General features: G+C 48.3%; 1 protein-coding gene across 6 annotated transcripts in view; it reads left to right on the forward strand.

The window, feature by feature from the left end:
* LOC136110874 (dynein axonemal heavy chain 9-like) overlaps positions 1–22,043 on the forward strand; it is a 56,784-nt gene that overhangs the window by 25,477 nt on the left and 9,264 nt on the right. For 3 of the 6 annotated variants that reach the window (XM_071817703.1, XM_071817702.1, XM_071817704.1), the window contains 8 exons: positions 2,188–2,323; positions 3,350–3,546; positions 3,641–4,065; positions 6,059–6,281; positions 15,479–15,645; positions 16,012–16,882; positions 19,908–20,038; positions 21,146–21,272. In XM_071817703.1, coding sequence (XP_071673804.1) covers positions 2,188–2,323; positions 3,350–3,546; positions 3,641–4,065; positions 6,059–6,281; positions 15,479–15,645; positions 16,012–16,882; positions 19,908–20,038; positions 21,146–21,272 — 2,277 coding nt within the window. Of the gene's footprint in view, positions 1–2,187; positions 2,324–3,349; positions 3,547–3,640; positions 4,066–6,058; positions 6,282–15,478; positions 15,646–16,011; positions 16,883–19,907; positions 20,039–20,420; positions 20,712–21,145; positions 21,275–22,043 lie in introns of those variants that run through there. The other 3 variants (XM_071817706.1, XM_071817708.1, XM_071817705.1) reach the window with 3 other exon arrangements.

The following is a 22,043-nucleotide window of genomic DNA, read 5'->3' on the forward strand; positions in this document are numbered from 1 at the left end:
CGTGTCAGGGACAGCACCTTGGCTGGAAGGCAGATGGATTTTAGGTCCAGCCCACTCCTGAGGGTCACCATCTGGCCTTGGACTCTGGAGAGACTGGGCTGACCCTCTCTGGGACACTGAGCCCTTGTTGCTCACCTTACTTCACTGTCTGCACTCAGCCTTGGGCTTCTGACCCACTTCTGTACCCTCTGAACCCACGGCGAGGATTTTACTATGCCCACGTTGTCCTGCTGCTACAGCTGTGACAGGCTCAACCACCTCCAGCTACACCCAAAAGATGGGAACACTTCCTAAATTGACCGGAGAGAACATGGGGCTGTGGCCAAGGCAGAAGGGCTGGCACCGCTGCTCTGGTGGCTCACAGGGCAGGACCAACTGCAAAGCAGCATGAAGGTCCTGGGGAGGGAAAGGCACCGTGGCCCAAAATAGGATGTCCCCATGCCTCTGTCCTGCTGTGCTGGTCAAACCTGGAGGAACAGCAGCAAAGGGGCCAAGAGCTGGTCTGCTGTGTTTCCCTTGGGTGTTCAGGTCTTCTTTTGAGCAGGTGAGTCTTGAGGCTGCTGAGAGAAGAGCACAGAGAGTTTGGGTACGTGCACCCACAAGCACAGGCAGGACAGTGAGATGCTGGCTTGCATTGCCCTTTTGCACCAGGATGAGGCCTCTGGAGTAAAGGTTCAGTAGAACACCAGTGACAAGGGGGCATTGTCAAATACAAGGGCATGGGACGGTGAAGAGGGGGTGGTGCTTTCAAATGGGCATTCCCATAGTGTTCAGTCCTGTGAAGTTCCCCTTTCTCTTGTGTCAGCAAAATGTGGAGGTGAGTCTGCAAGGCACCAGAGCCCTGGCTTGCTCTGTTAACAGTTTAATCACTCAGCGTTGATGTGTAAAGTTGGGGAGCAGCAACTCTGGGTTGACTCAAGCCCAACTGGCAATGCCACTCTATCTTGAGGAGGCTGAGGCCAGACCTTCTTGCTCTCTGCAACTGTCTGAAAGGAGGTTGGAGCATGGAGGGGGTTGGTCTCTTCTCCCAAGTAGTAAGAGATAGGATGAGAGGAAGTGGCCTCAAGTTGCACCAAGGAAAGTTCAGATTGGATATTAGGAAAAAATAATTCACAGAGAGGATTGTGAAGCTTTGGAATAGGCTGCCCAGAGCAGTGGTGGAGTCACATCCCTGGAGGTGTTAACAAATGGACAGATGGGGTTCTTAGGGACATGGGTTAGTGGTGGAGTTAGGTTATGGTTGGATTCGATGATCTTGAGGGTCTCTTCCAACCAGAATGATTCTATGATCTCATGTGTGCCAAGCTGCCATGCCACTGGGAATGGCACCCTCTCCTGTGTCCCCAGAGATGAAATACAGCCGGCTTTGAACCCCTGGCAGCAGACTGCAAGCTGGACCTTACGTTTTTTTTGAGCCCGTGCCTGTGTTGAGAGCCCCTGGCAGGCTTAGGAGAAAGAGCCCTCAGAGGGCATAGCAAGGCCGGAACAGGATCACGGCAGAGCCTGGGAGGTGCAGGGGATGGATACCCAGGCTGGTCTTGTGGGTGTGGAAGAGGAGACGCAAGAAGGATGGGGCCATTCTGTGGCCTAGAAAACCGTGAATTTCCTGACTGTGAACTTGCCTGGAGGTAAGGAACGCAATAAGCTGAGAAGGGAGGCTGTAAGCCAACCCTTTGTCTTCTGATCCCAATCTTTAACTATTTTCACTTGGTTTATTTAAAAACCCTTTTCTGAATTTTAAAGTTCTCTTGTTTTGAGATGACCATTTGTAGGGCAGAGGTGTAAGCAGTCCACTTGGAAGGACTCATCCACCCAAGGTAACATTATACAGGCCACAAGGACTGAGGCTTCGTGCATTGGGATGAGCCTTTGGCCCAGGTCTGCAAAGCACCCTTGAGCCCTTTGGCCTCAGAGAAGAGGGAGGAGAAGGTTGCAGGGCTGCTAAGTCTCTCACGCACTCCATTTTTACCTTGTGATTATTTTGAGTTGCTTCAGATGACAAAGCAGCCCTTGACAGAAGGAGAAAATTGTGGCCATGCTACCAGCAGCAACATCCGTCTGTCTGGTTTCTCTCCCCCCGCAGGGCTGGTACCTGTGTGCTCATTGCCATGAGTCCTCAGCTGTGGGCAGCTCTTGTAGGACAGACTCAGCCCCGCTGTATTTCAAAGTGTCGTCTTTTTCTTCCAGGAAAACCAGAGCCTCTTACTTGCAGACCCAGCATCTGACATCTGGAAGGCCTATGTGGATGACGTGGATGAGATAGTTCTGGATGGATTCTTCACTGCCATTGAGTGCTCACTCAAGTACCTCCTCGAAAACACAGGTAACTGCTGGTTCCTCAGCTCTGGCCGTGATACCATCTTCAGTCTCACCAAAAGGAAGTTTCTGTTTTGTGCTTTGACTTGTGGTGGTCTTTCTACTCTGCCTCTTGCATTGTCTACAGCAAGTGCTGGAGGAGCCTCCAGACTCAGAGGGTAACTCTGTCCCCTGGTCACTGGAGCAAAGCCTTGCTCAAGGGAAGGGACAGAGATGACTGTGCACCATTTGCTGGGATTTGTGAACAGACAAAATTGAGGCATCATTCCCAGTCTGTTCTTGGGCATCAGCCATCTCCTGACCTCCCATGCACAAAGCATCAAGGTGACACAACCTTTCGTTTGTGGAGAGTCTCAAGAGTTGGTTCTGTGGATGAAAGACATGAAAGAAAAACCTCCATCACTGAGGAGTGAGGAGAGGGGTCACCAAAGCAGAGCTCCTGCCTAAGGCTGCCACGGAGGGTCACTCTGCTGAGAGCAGCCGTGTCCAGCTAAAGCACATCTTCAGAACGCTTCCCTCCTGGATGTGGAGGCACACTGAGCTGGAGAATTGCATCCAGTTCCTCACCATCTTGTTAAAAGCAAGCACAGAATTTCACATTTGTGAAACCAGTTGGTGTTTTATTTTTTCATGCCTTTCTCCACTAAATTAAAGAGCCTCTTGGTTCCTGTTGTTTTTCTCCTCTTTAAGTACTTATGCGCTGTAATTGTTCAGCTCTCAGACTCCCTTTTGATTAGCTGAAGAGCCTGGTCTCTTTAAGGCTTCCCTCCACAGCATTTTTCCGGTCCTTAAATCACTTGTGTCTCATCTGTTCTCCAGTATCTCCTGTGGGTACCAGAACACCAGCTGGTTTGGCAGCCTCCCCTCTGCGTTGTATGCAGACACAATGTCACTGGACCCAGCGAGTGGGTGTCCCACCTGCCTGGTGTCCCTGTGGGGCATGTGTGTGTCTTGTGGTGGGATGTTAGTGGTGGCTCTAGATCACTTTTCTCCCCTTCAAAAATAACCTGGCACCTCTGTTCTTCCCTACCAGATCCCAAGGCAGGGCTTCCTCCCCTGTTTGAGGTGCAGCTGGATTTGGTGATCCCAGATTTGATATTTCAACCCTCCTTGGACCCTGGCACAAACGACGGCTTCTACGACGTGGTGGAAGGTCTTCTCAACGACATCTACCGGATCTCATCGCTGGTGCCCAGGCTGGCTGAGCACAGCGGCTTCCTCCACTACCAGGTCCGTGGCTGTGGAGCTCCCTCACGCTGTGTGGCAGTGAGGAGGTGCCACGCTGCCCCCGCATCACTGCGAGCTCCTCTCCTCTTCTCTCCAGGCTGACATGGAGGACATGGCTGACCTGGCCGACATGCGCCATGAGCTGATGGGGCGTGTGCAGGCCGTGATGGCGGCCTGCTGTGATTACCGCAGTGCCTTCGACCACTACTCCGGCCTGTACGGGGAGGACAGAAAGGAGTTCTTCTGCCAGTTCCTCCTCTACGGGCACATTCTCACTGCGGCAGAAATCGAGGCCCATGCAGAGAACGGGGTCCCTGAGTCACCTCCCACGCTGCAGCAGTTCCGAGAGCAGATTGACTCCTCCGAGAAGATCTATGAGGAGGTGAATCGCATCGAGCCCATCAGCATTTTCCAGAGTTGGATGAAAGTTGATGCTCGGCCTTTCAAAGCGTCTCTGCTGAATGTGATTAAACGGTGGAGCTTGGTGTTCAAGCAGCATCTCATGGACCACGTCATGCACAGGTAGGAACCGTTCTACCTCTTCTTCCCAGAACCAAAGTGGGTTTCTCTTGTGTTGGCTGGGCTTTATCATTTCACACTGATAAGCAAAAGGCTAATACAGGAGCAAGAGGAGGGGGCACACACCCCCTGCCAGCTCCATCGCATCTCTGCTAACTTTCATCCCCTCGTCTCTGCTGGGAGCAGCTGGTCCAGCTGAGTGTGTAAAGTGCAAACAGTTCCACGAACTCGGTACCATCGACATCCTGCGAGCTGATGCTCCTACGACCTACTGTGTGGTGTTGGACAGGATGTCTGTTTGTCTGTTCATCCTGGTCCAACTAATCTAATCTCTTCTAGGGCTCTATGCTTATTTTGTTGAATTTGCCATCAGTAAAGCTGCATTAATGCCATGAGATACTTGCTCCGTTTCTAAATGCAGTGCTCTTTTGAGTGCACTCTTTGTAAAAAAAGTAATTTGGGTTGCCTGGCATGAGCAGTCATGGGGAGGCAGTTTCAAGGATAAAAAAGGAGGAGCTTTGGATGTAAGTTTTGCATTAACATGTGTTCCCTGCTCTGAATAGCTGCTCAGCCGCCTGGTCTCTGCAGGATGATGTGTTAGGTGATTTATTTGAGTAGTAGCAGCTGAAGGATGCCACAGGGCTTGGATGCTTACGAAGAAATATTTACAGCCATATGTACTAGTGAAGGCTGCTGCGTGTGGTGGCTGCTGTGATCTCTTGTGTTCTTTTCAGCACGATAATTCCTGTGCAAAGAGGTTTTTGCATAGGTTAGAACAGGCATTTAGGAGTTCTTCTTAAGAGCTCCTGACTCAGCAGTTTAGTCTTTAATAGGTGAAGTGTTTAGGGCTCTGTTTTGGTCCAGCAGCATCCACAGAATTTAAGCGGGCACTTCAAAAGTAAGCGTTTTGAGAAGGGAAGAATGGAAAGGACCAAAGATCCAGGAGCCCATCAAGCTCTGCTAACAGTGTCCAGCAGCTGGTGAGATCAAGAAGCAGGTAGGGAAACTTCCCCCAAATAGTCTCCTTGTCTCTAACCATTCATACCTGAGGACTTTGAGAGTCATGGGTTGTACCTTTGTATCTAAAGACCTGGATGGATTTTTTTTTCTCCCACAAATGTTCGGTTGCTTTTCTGAACCGCTGTGAATTTTTAACATCTGCATCCTTCTGCAGCAGAGACTTACCCTCTGAAATAAGGCAGCGTGCGAAGAAGAATCCCTGTTTGTTGTAGCGTTACAACCTACCAGGTTCATTTGTTGAATTCTTGTATTGGAAGAGATGACATGAAAACTGTCCTTTCAAATTCACTCTCTTCAGACCACAGACCCGAGCTCACAGGTCTCCCTTATAGAGTCATAGGATAGAGTCATAGAATCTGTTTGGTTGGAAGAGACCATCAAGATCACAGAGTCCAACCATAACCTAACTCTGGCGCTACCCCATGTCCCTGAGAACCTCATCTATATGTCTATCCAACCCCTCCAGGGATGGTGACTCCACCACTGCCCAGGGCAGCCTGTTCCAAGGCCTGACAGCCATTTCTGTGGATAATTTTTTTCCTAATACCCAATCTGAACCTCCCCTGGAGAAATTTGAGGCCATTTTATCTTATCACTTGCTACCTGAGAGAAGAGACCAACCCCCTCCATGCTCCAACCTCCTTTCAGACAGTTGCAGAGATCAGGTCTCCCCTCATCTCCTGTTCTCCAGGCTGAACAGCCCCAGCTCCCTCAGCTGCTCCTCGTAAGACTTGTGCTCCTCAAATGCCTTTTCTCCAAGCTGTGAAGTCCCAACCCATTTATCCGTTCCTCACAGGAAGCTGTACCACATCTATGGATCCCTGTGAGCATGAACTGTGGTTCTGATGCCCTCAGCATGTTGCCATGTGATGGGCAGAGTTAGCCAGGCCTTTCCCTCTCCGTGCCAGTCCAGCTGCCTGGATGATTCCGGTAGGAACTGCTCTCATTTGGTGCTTTCCTGTTTTGTGTTCTACAGCTTGTCTGACCTGGACGAGTTCATAAAAACTGCTGACAAAGGTTTGAGCAAAAAGGTTGAAAAAGGCGATTATGATGGTTTGGTGGAGATCATGGGGCATCTCCTGGCCGTTAAGGAAAGGCACAGTGTCACCGATGCCATGTTCGAGCCCCTGAAGCAAACAGTCGAACTGCTGAAGACGTATGAGCAAGAGCTGCCGGAGGAAGTCTATAAGCAACTGGAGGTGGGTGAAAAGCTGCGGTGGACACGGCGGTTTGCCAAGTAGCCAGCGTCAAAGAGTATGAGCTTAAGAGCATTGCAGGAATATTTAAAGCCCCACTCCCTGTCATTAGAGGGCCTCAGTGGATAGTATTTTACTATTGTGGGATGTGCCTTAATAGCTCTAAATTTTGGAGTTATATTGAGATTTTTCTTTTAAAGCAGAGATTAAGCCTTTTGTTATGTGTGAAAAACATAGAATTGCCTGCTCCAACTCTCAGCGATTACTCTTGAAAAAAATTAATGCATTTTCAAATACATCTGTTAATTAGTTTGAATTATAATTATTTTTAAATAAGCCAGTTCTTGGCAACTGTGGAGATGGGAAGGATAATGTTGGCAGAGGAGTCGCCTTCTCATAGGACTTCAGTCCTCCACCAGGTCTATAACACCCAATCTGCTTGACCCAAAGGACATCACTGGGAGCACGTTATGAAAGTATTTCAGCACCTTTCCACATCTGGCCCTGATGAATCAATTTTTCTTTGGGGAATTCTTCTCATTTCTGGACAGGGGACCATGAGGTTGTCGAGGGTTAGGATTGCGGGGTGACAATCAAACCCTGGCAGATGTATTGTTAACCTCCTCTCCCCACCACTTCCCCCTTTTGCCCCTCCCTCTCCCCCCTTCCCACTCAGGACAGGCGATCGGGAGGGAAAGAAGGACGGAGAGAAGAGAGTTGGAAAAGTTAAAGATGTTTTACTAACGCTACTAATAAGAATAGAGAAAATAATACAAAATATACAAAACCAATCTTGTAAGTCTCAGCAACTGCAGAGCCAGCACCCAAAGTCCTGGATTAGACTCTGTAGCCAACCGGAGCTGGATTCAGTCTCTCACTAGGCCTCAGTTCGCAGGGACGACCAGCAAGGTCCTCTCCTAATGTCAGCCATGAGGAAAAAAGGGAAAAAGGCAAAAGGGAAAAGGGCCGAGATCCTCGTGATCTCCCACTTTTATATGAAGTATTCACGTGAATGGAATGTTATACACCGTTGGTCAGTCTCTTGATCACCAGTTTTCTCGTTGCCCCTCTCGCGAGATGTCCATCCGTGCTTATCAATAAGTTTGCATTCCATTGCTAGGTTTAACCAAAACATGTGTTGGGTTCTCCAGGAAAATACAGCTAACATGAAGGCTTTAGCTGACAGGCAAATTCACTAAAAGAGAAACTTGTTTTTAACAAAACCAGGACATTCCACCCCTTATAATATGACATTCACTGAATACTTAAACCTTATCAATACAATCTATCAATACAATCTAATTAATCACTACTACTATATATATATATACATATGTACATATATACACAGGAGTAATTAATCAGTGGACCATCCTTTGAAAAGTTCATTAAGCTCATTTTGTCACAACAGTCTCCCAGGGCAGGGAAAATGGTCCAAGTGCATCTCATGACCACTGTTTGTGGGTTAAGGACACCAACTTCCAAGAAGGTGTCGGGCGCCACTCGAAGAAGCTAGCTCTAGTTTCATCACCATTGTCTTGATCTGAAAGACACTTATTAAACATTGTTAGTGCAGCAATTCACATCATACAGTTCAGCATTGCATATTTTCACCTGAAATCAAATCCCCTTGAGGTACACACCGAACTTCTCCATCCTTAAGCATCACCCACCAGGTGCTGCCAGGTCCCTGGGCAAAAACAATCCCACGACTAGGTTTGCCTTTGCCTGAGGCAGGAGTAACCCATACTGCCTTTCCTAAGATATTTTTCATGTGTACTACAGGGACTTTATCTCCTTCTACAGTCCGTAGAATTTCTGATTGGGCAGGCCCGGCTCGATTGGTTGATCCCCTAGTGTTGACCAACCAAGTGGCTTTTGCTAAATGTGAATCCCAGTTTTTAAAGGTTCCACCACCAAGTGCCTTTAGTGTAGTTTTTAACAAACCATTGTACCTTTCAATTTTCCCAGAGGCTGGTGCATGATATGGAATATGATACACCCACTCAATACCATGTTCTTTGGCCCAATTGTCTATAATACTGTTTTTGAAATGAGTACCATTGTCTGATTCAATTCTTTCTGGCGTACCGTGCCGCCAGAGGACTTGCTTCTCAAGGCCCAAGATAGTATTTCGGGCTGTAGCATGAGGTACGGCATATGTTTCCAACCATCCAGTGGTTGCTTCCACCATTGTAAGTACATAGCGCTTACCTTGACGTGTTTGTGGAAGTGTAATATAATCAATCTGCCAAGCTTCTCCATACTTATACTTTAACCATCGCCCCCCATACCATACAGGTTTTAACCGTTTTGCTTGTTTGATTTCGGCGCAAGTTTCACATTCATGAATAACCTGTGAAATAGTGTCCATAGTTAAATCCACCCCTCGATCACGAGCCCATTTGTATGTTGCATCTCTACCTTGATGCCCTGAAGCATCATGGACCCACCGAGCTAGGAAAAGTTCACCTTTATGTTGCCAATCCAAGTCCACCTCAGCTACTTTGATCTTAGCCGCTTGATCCGCTTGTTGGTTGTTTAGATGTTCCTCGGTGGCTCGACTTTTAGGCACATGAGCATCTACATGACGAACTTTCACAGGCAGGCTCTCTAGCCGAGCAGCAATGTCTTGCCACAGTGTGGCAGCCCAAATGGGTTTACCTCTGCGTTGCCAGTTGCTTTTCTTCCATTGCTGTAGCCACCCCCACAAGGCATTTGCTACCATCCATGAGTCAGTATAGAGATAAAGTATTGGCCACTTCTCTCGTTCAGCAATGTCCAAAGCCAGCTGGATGGCTTTCACTTCTGCAAACTGACTGGATTCACCTTGTCCTTCAGTGGCTTCTGTAACTTGTCGTGTGGGACTCCACACAGCAGCTTTCACCTTCGATGTTTTCCTACAGACGACAGGATCCACCTGTGAACAGTGCACACTGCTTATCAGTCTCTGAAAGCGTATTATATGGTGGTGCTTCTTCAGCACGTTTTACTTCCTCCTCATCTGCAGACATCCCAAAGTCTTTGCTTTCTGGCCAGTCTGTAATAACTTCTAATATCCCTGGACGGTTGGGACTTCCAATTCGAGCTCGTTGCGTGATCAGTGCAATCCATTTACTCCATGTAACTTCGGTTGCATGATGTGGAGAGGGAACCGTCCCTTTGAACATCCAGTTCAGCACCGGCAGTCGAGGTGCCAGGAGGAGCTGTGCTTCAGTGCCGATCACTTCTGAAGCAGCTCGAACTCCTTCATATGCTGCTAGTATCTCCTTTTCAGTTGGAGTATAGTTGGTCTCAGATCCTTTGTATCCTCGACTCCAAAAACCTAAGGGTCGACCTCGGGTTTCTCCTGGTGCTTTCTGCCAGAGGCTCCAGGTAAGTCCATTATCTCCGGCTGCGGTGTAGAGCACATTTTTAACATCTAGTCCAGTTCGGACTGGTCCAAGGGCCACCGCATGAGTTATCTCACGCTTAATTTGTTCAAAGGCTTGTCGTTGTTCAGGGCCCCACTCGAATTGGTTCTTTTTACGAGTCACTCGATAGAGAGGGCTCACAATGTGGCTGTAGTCAGGAATATGCATTCTCCAAAAACCTACAACGCCCAAGAAAGTCTGTGTCTCCTTCTTATTAGTAGGTGGAGACATTGCTGCAATTTTGTTGATCACATCCATTGGGATCTGACGACGGCCCTCTTGCCATTTTATTCCTAAAAACTGGATCTCTCGTGCAGGTCCCTTGACCTTACTTCGTTTTATGGCAAAACCAGCATCCAAAAGAATATGAATTATTCTCTCACCTTTCTCGAAGACTTCTTTCGCTGTGTCGCCCCATACGATGATGTCATCAATATATTGCAAGTGTTCTGGAGCTTCACCTTGCTCCAGCGTGGTCTGCATCAGCCCATGGCAGATGGTAGGACTGTGTTTCCACCCCTGGGGCAAACGATTCCATGTGTACTGGATGCCCCTCCAGGTGAAAGCAAACTGCGGCCTGCACTCTGCTGCTACAGGAATAGAGAAAAATGCATTAGCAATGTCAATTGTAGCATACCACTTGGCTGCCTTTGACTCCAGTTCGAATTGCAGTTCTAGCATGTCAGGCACAGCAGCACTCAGTGGTGGTGTAACTTCATTCAGGCCACGATAGTCTACAGTTAGTCTCCACTCGTCACTAGACTTACGCACTGGCCAGATTGGGCTGTTAAAAGGTGAGCGAGTCTTACTGATCACACCCTGGCTTTCCAATTGACGGATCAGCTTCTGGATAGGAATCAAAGAGTCTCGATTGGTGCGATATTGCCGGCGATGCACCGTCGTGGTAGCAATTGGCACCTGCTGATCGTCAACCCTCAGCAGTCCTACAACAGAAGGGTCATCTGAAAGACCAGGCAAATCAGACAGCTGTTCAATTTTCTCAGTGTCCACAGCTGCTATACCAAATGCCCACCTATACCCTTTTGGGTCCTTAAAATACCCTCTCCTGAGGTAGTCTATGCCAAGGATGCACGGAGCATCTGGACCAGTCACAATGGGATGCTTTTGCCAGTTTTTTCCAGTTAGGCTCATTTCAGCCTCTACAACAGTCAGTTCCTGGGATCCCCCAGTCACTCCAACAATGTTGATGGATTGCGTTCCTTTATAATTAGAAGGAATTATTGTGCACTGAGCACCAGTGTCCACTAAAGCTTTATACTCCTGGGGTTGTGTTTTACCAGGCCATAATATTTGTACAGTCCAATAGACTCTGTTATCCCTTTCCTCCACCTGGTTGGAGGCAGGGCACCTCTAATTCCTGTTTTGCACAGTCTCTGAGTGTGAATTAGAGGTTCCTCCAAGAGCATCAGAATCTCTTCTGCTCCTTTTGTAAACTGGAGCAGCCACTTTCCTAGGAGTTTTTCCTTTTATCTCACGTACTCGTTCTTGAAGTTCTGAGGTAGGCCTTCCATGCCACTTATTCATGTTTTCTCCCTGCTCATGTAGGAAGAACCACAGTGAACCTCTTTTTGTGGGCTGTCTCTGCCTTCTCTCTCGAGATTGGAAACGCCTTCTCCTAACAGCTGAAACATAGGTTTGTGCAGGTCGTGAACGGTACGAGTCTTCTCTGAGCTCTTTGATTTCTTGCAACAGCTTTTCAAACCGATCATCAGATTTTTCACACAGTTTCTCCACAGCGGATACACAAGCCCGTAGAGAACCAGCAAGGCTGTCCTCAAAGTATCGGAGCTGCTCAATCACTTCATTAATTTCTTGTACACCTCTAGCTGACCAGACCATTCCTGCCAATGACTTAGCATATGCAGGTGGTGCACTTTGTACAAATCTGCGCCACATAGATTTTGTACAATTGATTCTATCTGGGTCTGTCCCCTCTTGGCTGTTTGGTCCTAGATAGATGATCTCTCGCACAGCTAATTCTCTCAGGAACTGGATACCTCTCTCCATAGTATTCCATTTCCCTAACTTGGATATACAATCTTCCTTGTAGGGAAATCTGACTTTCATAGCTGCCAGGAGTCGGGTCCAGAGAGTAGCGGCATTAGACTCTCTTGAAATTGCCCTATCAATGGTGGAATCTTTTGACAGAGATCCCAGCTGCCTGGCTTCACCACCTTCTAATTCAATTGTTTCTGCCCCATTGTCCCAGCATCGCAGCAGCCAGGTTAAAATATTCTCGCCTTCACGACGACTAAAGTCTTTTCGCAGATCTCTCAGCTCACCTGGAGAAAAGGACCGAGTGGTGGTCACTTCATCTCCACCCTGTCCCGATGATGCGTCTTGGGTTGATGTTGGCCCTGTGCCATCACCTGCTGCACGGGTAGTCTTTCTAGTGACTTTCTTACAACCAGCAACTGATGCTGATATGGGTTCACCATCATTTGATTCATTTTCAGAGTCTGAATGACTGTCACAGTGATTGCTGTGGTTACAGCAGCAACAGTGCCCAGTGTGTGAAGACGGGGGGGCTGCCTTGTCAGCCTTTGAGGCTGGAGAAGTAACGTTATCTGCAGCGACCTTGGCAGAGGAGCTCTGCGGAGGAGCTGTAGCTTCAGCCTGTGAAGCCACGGTTGGGGGGGCAGTGGCTGCAGCAGCAGCTTTGGCTGTTTTGCCTTTTCTCGAGCGGCTAGGAGTGCTTTTTGCTAAAGCTTCTGAAGACGCACCGCAAATCTCAGGACTAAGAAGAGACGCAAACCTCCTATTGAACCTCATTTCTCTTAACAGTAACACAAACTGACACACATTCAGCAAACCAAATAACACCATCACAGTTCTATCAAAGCTCCAAGGATATTCAAAGTTCTCTAACACATTTGCAAACTGTCCCAGCGAAATCACAAAAGTATTGTTAGTCAGCCTTTCTAAAGATTCGCTTGACCAATTAGCAAATATAGAGCCATTCTGCTCTTTAATCTCTCCTGGAGGTTTTTCAAGGTAAAGCAGAAGCGAGTAGAAATTCATTAGCGGCTGCAGTATAATGAAATAAACCAGTGCCAAACCACACAGAATCATCATGACCGCTGTCCAGTTTCTTGTTGTTATATAGTGAATACTTCGATTCAGAAAGAAACACCAACACAGATATGGGATCAGCGAGCACAATGTAGAAAATAACTGATACGACTTTTGCCATAACATCTTTAAATCAATGTAATTCACTTTGCCTTAATACCACTAAATAATATCCGAAGCAAACAGACGCGCGAGTATCACAACTCTATGAGCTGGCACCGTGCCAAGAAAATGGAAAGGTACGTCAGAGCAGTAGAAAAGCCAAAAATCTCCAAATTTACCCCTTTCTCGAGCCCCACGTTGGGCGCCAATTATCTGTCGAGGGTTAGGATTGCGGGGTGACAATCAAACCCTGGCAGATGTATTGTTAACCTCCTCTCCCCACCACTTCCCCCTTTTGCCCCTCCCTCTCCCCCCTTCCCACTCAGGACAGGCGATCGGGAGGGAAAGAAGGACGGAGAGAAGAGAGTTGGAAAAGTTAAAGATGTTTTACTAACGCTACTAATAAGAATAGAGAAAATAATACAAAATATACAAAACCAATCTTGTAAGTCTCAGCAACTGCAGAGCCAGCACCCAAAGTCCTGGATTAGGCTCTGTAGCCAACCGGAGCTGGATTCAGTCTCTCACTAGGCCTCAGTTCGCAGGGACGACCAGCAAGGTCCTCTCCTAATGTCAGCCATGAGGAAAAAAGGGAAAAAGGCAAAAGGGAAAAGGGCCGAGATCCTCGTGATCTCCCACTTTTATATGAAGTATTCACGTGAATGGAATGTTATACACCGTTGGTCAGTCTCTCGATCACCAGTTTTCTCGTTGCCCCTCTCGCGAGATGTCCATCCGTGCTTATCAATAAGTTTGCATTCCATTGCTAGGTTTAACCAAAACATGTGTTGGGTTCTCCAGGAAAATACAGCTAACATGAAGGCTTTAGCTGACAGGCAAATTCACTAAAAGAGAAACTTGTTTTTAACAAAACCAGGACAGAGGTGAAGGTTGGAAAAGCCTGTGGGATGCCCAGCCAGCCTTGGGGAACTGGCAGCAGTCACCATGTTACGGTGGAGGAGCGTGTGGCTGCGTACTGATGGATACCCCTTAGTCACGGGGCGTTGTGTGCAGAGGGCTCTGTGTAGGACACCAGGTTTAAGGCAGAGCTTTTTGGGGAGAAGTTCCTCCCTCTGCTGCAGGCTTGGATGGGACCTGAGCGGGGTTTAGCAATCCCCCAGTTTTCTGCTGGTGCAGCCGTGATCCACGGATGGTTGTATCACCAAATCTGACACGGGTAAGGGTCCTAAAGATAACTGGATTCCTACAGACACCCTGAAAAACAGAAGAGCTGCATTAAATGAATGTTTTGGCTGCTACAGCAGCTTCAGTTCAGCATAAAAAATGGTGCTATGGGGAACCCAGCTCTGCTGATTCCTCTGCCCAAGAGCTGCTTGCTTGGTGCCTGTTTGTGCGTGTAGATTTGAACAACTGATTTATTTTTCTGACAGAAGAAATGAGGTATGCAGGGCAGCCATTCAGATGTAGGAGATCACAAAACAGTTTCGTTCTTTCTGGCAAGTGACAGCAACACATAGTTGAATAATTCATTCACTGCTGTACACAGTAGGAAAACCAAAGTAAGTTCCTCCAGGTACCGCTCCCTCCATGGCCATGAAGATGGATGGGCTGGAGCTGATAGTTTGTATGAGAAGGACAAGGAAGCAGCTCCATGTGTGCCCTGCTATGGTCATGGATAGTGATTTCTACAGAGACTGGAACATGAAGTGCCAGAAAGAGACCCCTCAGGAGGGACTGGCCCTGCTCTGGCCGCCTCTGCTGCCTCCAGATTATTTCGCTTCTTTGCATAGTGTTGGTGCATCTCCATTAGTCTTCTCAACTATGTGCACTGGGATGAAAAGAAGCCCAAAGTCTTTCCTGTAGGCTGGCACAGTACCTGGGGAAGTGGGAGAGCAAAGCTGTGGGACTTGAGGACAGCAGAGCCCTGGCTGGTGTCACTGTCTGGGGTGAGGATTTGGCTCGAGAAGTCTAGTGAGAAGAGAAGAAATCAAATCTCTTTCTAAATGAAATCCCAGGTGCAAAGGGTGGATTGTTAGCAGTGCTGTGCACCAGCAGCTTGGATGCAGTCCTGAGAAAGAAACTGTCTTATTTAGTACTAATATTATACAGGCAGGCTGGAGGGATTTGCCCCAGAAAGCTCTGTAGAAGTCCTTCTGGCATAATATCTTCTGCTCTAAGAGCTGGCTGGAAATTTCCCAGGCTCTGTTTCTTAATTAGCTCTGGGAAGCCGGACGATCTGATGAACTTGCATCCTCAGCCCACCCTCCTGCCCCCAGCCAGCTCTGGGTCCCGCTGGGCTCGGTGTCAGGAGAACTGTGCTCTCTCAACCACCGAGCCATCCTGGGAGCCCAGGATCTGGTCTGGGACCCTTCTTCTGAAGTTATTTAACATGTTTTTGCAATCAGAGCAGTCAGTTTTAAAGTCTCAGTCTTCGTTCGTCTTCAAAATTGTGGATAACTGATAAGTTTTATCCCAAATTGTGTTTAGCTTTTGCATCACAACAAAACTTCCTTGCAGTTTTAGGCATGGAATCTGTTGCTTTTCCTGTTCTGTGATTGTCCATAAACAGATCAGTCACATCTTATATCAAATAGCAAATACCGCCTACCGTCATTTAAATTTTGCTTGCAGGAGCTGCCAGAAAAATGGAACAATATAAAGAAGCTGGCGATAGCTGTGAAGCAGCATGTGGCTCCTCTGCAGGCGAACGAAATGACAGTTGTGCGCAAGAGCTGTGCGGCGTTTGATGTTGAGCAACACAGATTCAGAGAGCGATTTCGGAAAGAAGCACCATTCAGGTACAGTGAAATTATAACATCAGAGAAGCCCTGAGGAAGAAAAGCTTCATGGGATCATCTCGGAGTGTCCTGAGGATGTGTTCTTGAACCCTTGCATACATTTCCTACCTGCTCACGGTGTTGTATCTGTTATGCCCTGGGTGTTTTGTCCCTGCAAACACTGTAAGGTGTTAGCAAGAGATTCAATCTGGATGCTGAGTGCACAATATTGCTTAAAGGGGTTGTCAGCAGTGCCATGTGGCTGCACCATCAATGGGTACTATAGATGTATCATGTCTGCTTTGTGTCTCAGAGGCACCATTTGTTTTATGTTTTCTTTAGAAGTTGTTACAATATCACTTATGAAGAATGAACATTTCTTTCTAGGTTTGACACCAAAAAGCCTTATCAACTGCTGGATACAAAGCACATTGAGATTAAACAAATGGAGTCAGCCATGACCTCGATTTATGAATCAGCTGGTCTGTTTGAAGTCATAGTGCCAGACTATAAACAACTGAAGCAGTGCCGAAAGGAGCTGTGTCTTCTCAAAGAGCTCTGGGCTATGATCTCCCTTGTGGGCACTTGCCTTGATGACTGGCAGACCACCAAATGGGCGGATATTAACGTGGAAAACATGGATCTGGAGTGTAAAAAGTTTGCAAGAGAGATTCGGAATTTGGATAAGGAGGTGGGGGCGTGGGATGCTTTCACTGGGCTGGACAGCAAGGTGAAGAACATGCTGACGGCCCTGAAAGCTGTGGCAGAACTTCAAAATCCCGCCATTAGGGAAAGGCACTGGAATCAGCTGATGCAGGTGACGGGTGTGAGGTTTGTGATGGACTCGGACACCGCGCTGGCTGACCTCCTGAAGCTCAACCGCCATAACTTTGAGGATGAGGTTCGTGGCATTGTGGACAAAGCGGTACGAGAAATGAGTATGGAGAAAGTCCTGAAGGAGCTAAAAATGACTTGGAGCACCATGGAGTTTCAGTATGAGCCTCACCCCCGGACGAACATCCCGTTGCTGAAGTCAGACGAGGAACTCATAGAAACTTTAGAAGACAACCAGGTGCAGCTGCAGAATTTAATGACATCCAAATGTATTGCTTTCTTCTTGGAGGAAGTGTCCATATGGCAGAGGAAGCTGTCCACAACAGATTCCGTCATTTCTCTCTGGTTCGAAGTGCAGCGTACGTGGTCTCACTTGGAGAGCATATTCATAGGCTCAGAAGATATACGGGCACAGCTTCCTAAGGTATGAAATCCCAAATCCTATTTTTCCTGTGTGGAAAGCGTTGAAGAGGAGCCTCCATTACACAGAAGAAGGTTGTCTATATTGCCGTGTTCCCCCAAGCAGGACTGTTCTCTTGCTGCATTGCTTTCTTGGAGGCTCCCTTAATGCTACAGCAGTTTCCCCAGTGTTGCCCCAGGATGTTTTTGTACTGTTGGTTGTGCCTGAACCCTGCTGAGAAACTGTTTTTCCTCCCCTCCACCATTGCACAGCAGATGCAGAGTTCCTGGAGGCTGAGCAGGAGGCTGCTGGCTTCCTTCAGTGGTACAGGCATGTTCCCTCTTTCCTTGGAGGGGAGAAGACGGAGATAATTACTCAGATGGTGCAAATTGTCAAATCAGAGCTGGACCAGGCAGCTTTGCAGTATCCGCTTCCCTGCCTCCAGTGCTGGTGCAGCAGGAGAGCAGCTCTTCTCCCACTTCAGCTTCAGAAAATTGAGCAGAGTTGTCACTGATGCCCTCCTCAGGGTTGTGACCTCCTCAGGGCTGTCTTTGAGTCCAGCTTCCAGTCTTATTCCCTATTCTCTTGATTATTTAGAAAATCTTCCAAGCTTGTTCCTGGCCCCGCTGGAGCACTCGCAGCCCTGTGGAGGAACCTGCCTTTCACTCACGAGTGACCCACAGTTGGCTGTGTGACCCCCGTCCCTGTTCACGAGCAGCATCGCTGACAGCACCACTGTGGGACGAACACCCACGAGGGGATGTGCGCAGCCCATTGACCCCTGGACAACACACTGTTCTGTCTCCAACCCTGCACTCTGCTCTGCTTGGACTGTTCCTCCATCTGCTTCAGAGAGCACGCTGTGCTGAGTGTCCTGGGGGCAGTTTTTGGCCCCTCACACCAAGAAAGCCCTTGTGGTGCTGGAGCAAGTTGAGAGAAGGGAATGGAGCTGGTGAGGGGCTGGAGCACAAGTGTGATGGGAGCGGCTGAGGGACCTGGGGGGTTCAGCTGGAGAACAGGAGGTGAGGGGAGACCTTCTGATCTCTGAACTGCCTGAAGGGAGCTTGGAGCCGGGGGGGTCGGGCTCTGCTCCCCAGGAACAAGCGCCAGGAGCAGAGGAAACGGCCTCAAGTTGCACCAGGGGAGGCTGAGGCTGGATCTGGGGAACAATTTCTTCCCCAAAGGGCTGTGGGGCATTGGAACAGGCTGCCCAGGGCAGTGCTGGAGTCACCATCCCTGGAAGATGTATAGATGAGGAACATGGTTTAGTACTAGATTTAGGTTATGGTTGGACTCAGTGATCTCAATGGTCTCCTCCAGCTAAATGATTCTATGATTCTGGGCACACCTCGCTCACTGGGCAATATATACAGGTGCTGATAACCAGTGCCCTGAGGCTGTACCATGTGCCAGCAAGCTCTTAATATCCAGGAGCTATCTAATGTCATGTATGAAATTGCATCGTGATTTACATTTGCATCCTGCTGGGCAGCTGTCTGCATCTCAGTAGCTGTCTGGCAGTGGTATGAACCATAGAACCATAGGATGTCCTGACTTGGAAGGACCCATCAGGATTGTCAAGTCCAACTCCTGTCCCTGCACAGGACACCCCACAATTCACCCCATGTGTCTGAGGACGTTGTCCAGTCTCTCCTTGAACACTGTCAGGTTGGGGCTGTGACCCCTCCCTGGGAGCCTGTTCAGTGTCCAGCACCTCTGGGTGAAGAACCTTTTCCTCATGTCCCACTGCCCTCCCTGGCACATCTTCTGCCATTCCCTGGGTTCTGTCACTGTCACAGAGCAGAGCTCAGCCCTGCCCCTCCTGCTCCTGCTGAGGAACCTGCAGCCCATGAGCTCTGCCCTCAGTCTCCTCTGCTCCAGCTGAGCAAACCCAGGGACTTCAGCCGCTCCTCATACGGTTTCCCCTCCGAACCCTTCACCAAGTTCATGTCCCTCTGGACACCCTCCAGTAGCTTTATCTCCTTTTCTCCTGTGTCCCCAGCCCTGCACACAGTGAATGCTGCAGGTGAGGCCGCCCCAGCACAGAGCAGAGCGGGACAATCCCCTCCCTGCCCGGCTGGCCGTGCTGTGCTGGATGCACCAGGACACGGGGCCCTCTTGGCTCCAGGGACACAGGTGGCTCAGTCAGCAGCTTCTCTTCCGTAAAAGAAAGACTGAAGCTCAAAGTCTCTGTAGCTGAGCACCCTCAGGATGCATCCAGGGCTGGGGGGATGTGCTGACAGGCTGTGGGATGCTCACCTGGAGCTGGATCTGTGGCGTGAGTGTAGGGAGGGCTCAACCTTCCAGATGGAGCCTTGCTCCTGGGGCTGAACACAGGGTAGCGTGGAAGTGTTACCTGGACTGCTTGGAACACTTGTTCAGTGTCCCGCCTCACTTAGGAGGCCTGACCTGGGAAGAAGGGAGGAGCAGAGATGTTTTGAACATAGCTTGCTTTATTCTTCAGTGTTTAGCTCCAGAAATTCAGAGTCCCTGTTAGATATGGAGCATAATTGTTGACGTGGGCCTCCGGTGCTGACATGGGGTTTCCATACCCTCATTGAAAGCAAGGAAGGGCTCTCCTCTACAAGAGTCATCATACCCGTTTTGTGGATGGGTGTTGGGATTCCTGTGCTGTAGCAGGAGGGGAGGAGTGCACTCACATGAGGCTGGGAGCCTTTCCACGGTGTGGGAGCATCTCCTGCTGCTGCAGCCAGGGAAACTTGGTACTTCACCTGGACATGGGAGAGAGAGATTTATGAGGTTTTCCAAGGGGAATTAAATCCCATGAAAATGGTTGGTCCTAGACATTGCCTCCTGCATGGAGCACTTTATCCACAACCCCTTTGGGATACAGTGACAAGAAGGCAAGTGCCTGTTTGCAGACTAGTTTCAGGCAAGTCAGTGGAAGAGCCATTCTGGAATGGTGGAGGGGTCCCTGTCTGCACTGGACAGAAGGTTTTCCCCTCAACCCAGAGACAGCACCCAGAGGATGGAGACCTTTAGCACAAAATCCATGTTTTACCATGAACATGTTTGTGTTGCTTTTTAGGACTCCAAACGCTTTGAAGGGATTGATGTGGACTTTAAAGAACTGGCCTATGAAACTCAGAAAACCCCAAATGTGGTTGAGGCCACCAATAAACCAGGTCTGTCCCAACAACTGGAGGACATTCAGAGTAGGTAGGTACAACTTCAGTCCCAGGATTTTGTCAGAGACTGGGATCAGCTCTAATAAGTTGGTTTAACCTGTGCTCCAAGGCTTTCCTTCTGGACTGTGCGTTCTTTGCATTCACACATTGAGTCTTTTTATTCATGATCCATCACCCTGAAGCCCCCAAGGTGGATTCTGGCTTTGCGTATGTGCAAACTCTTATCTTGAATATTGATTTGCACACATACAAAGCTAGGCACTCAGTTGGTTTTAATAACATGTGGCCTCACTGCCACCCCAAATTTGGTGTCTTAAATATCTATTTAGCAGTCCAAGCAGGGATATCTGCAGCAGAGCTGATCCCATGTGCTTTAATTAACAAAATTATCTTTGTGTGTGTACCCTTCACAGATGGTATAACTAAACTCCCTGAGAAAGACCTTCATGTCCAGAGATGGATACAGTTCTCACCTAACATATGAGCTACTCTACCTGGAACACACCTAACAAGTTAACGTGATAGCTGTTGTGTCAGTAATAACTATCCATTTAAAATAGAGATCTAATTTTACTTCCTAAACAGATAAGGCCCGTGTTCCCCACAGAGGACTAACTGCGTGTTATTTATGAACTTTGAAAGCTCAGCAGCAGTTTAACATGTAAACACTGAGAGATTCATTTTAGAACGGAGCAAACAAGTTTCTTTTCAGGCTTCACAAGCACAAAAAGCTGAGTAGGTTTGAATCAGACTTTAAAATGTGCTCATTAGAATAAAAGCAGTTTTGGAAACTTTCATCCTAGTGTGAAATCACCTGTGGCAGTTGAGAGCTTGTCTAAAACAGTAAGTCAGACTGCAAAGCCTTTCTAGCCTCTTCTTCCACCTGTGTTTCTGCTTTTTGGTGAGGATTCTCTGACTCTTTGTTTGACCCTTGGGAGTGGAGAGAGATCTATGAGTTACTATGTGCTTTGTTATCTATTTGGAAAATGCTGTAAAGGACCAGCCTGCAGGCTCAGCTCATGTCTGGCATTTCCCCATGGGAGGGGAGAATCTGCTCGATAACCCAAACTGTAGCACGACACATTAAAGGATATTCACCCGCCTGTCCTGGGCTCTATTTTTCTGCTCTTCTCCCCAGGTTGTCCCTGTGTGAGAAGGCTTTGGCTGAATATTTGGACATGAAAAGATTGGCCTTTCCCAGATTTTACTTTGTTTCTTCAGCAGATTTATTGGATATTCTTTCCAATGGCACCAACCCACAGCTGGTAAGCCTTGCACTATGTCACCTTCACATTTTCCAGCTGTCAGTAATGTCAGGGTGGAAGATGCTGTCTAGGGACTCAGCTGTAGCTTATCCTTTCTTGAGTGCCTTTTCTCCCACCCTCACTTGGATTAACAATAACTCTTTCACTGCTGGCCTTCATCTGTCGTCTCTGAAAGGCAGTGCGCACACTGTATGTTGTCCCATCTGTCCCTGGTGATGCTTGCAGATGGTTCTGAAAGCACTGCACAGAGCAGAGCTATGTTCTTGATACCATAAAAACAGTGGGTTTGTTTCTGCTGGGATACAGTGAGGTTGGGGGAAACCATTTCGTGAGGATCTCAGCCAAAACTTGTTGCTGAGCTTGGTTCCCCAAGCTGGGATGCCAGCAAACAGCATCTGTTGTTGAAAGAGCCACAGACCGATCATTCAAATGTGACAGTGTTGACAACCGAGGGCTTGGAGACGTCTCTGTTTTTAGGCAGAGGAGACATCTGCTAGTCAGCCACTTCTTCCTTCCCCCATGCAAAGGTCTTTGGGATGGCCTGTTCACAGGGGAAGAGCAGAACACAGCCTGGAAGAGGTAAGACAGCTGGTGGTCAGACAGTGGCTGTGGCCAAGGCAGGACTTCCTTGGGTTGCCACCCACCCCTGCACAGCTCTGCTTGGCCTTGTTTGGGACGCATCTTTTATTCAGAGGTTGGTGCGTAAAACCAGTCAAAACGTTCACAGCAAAAGGCGAGTGTTGGATGATGAACAAAGTCCTAATTCTGTCT

The sequence above is a fragment of the Patagioenas fasciata genome, chromosome 21 (genome assembly GCF_037038585.1).
Source record: "Patagioenas fasciata isolate bPatFas1 chromosome 21, bPatFas1.hap1, whole genome shotgun sequence".
NCBI classification, from domain to species: Eukaryota; Metazoa; Chordata; class Aves; order Columbiformes; family Columbidae; genus Patagioenas; species Patagioenas fasciata.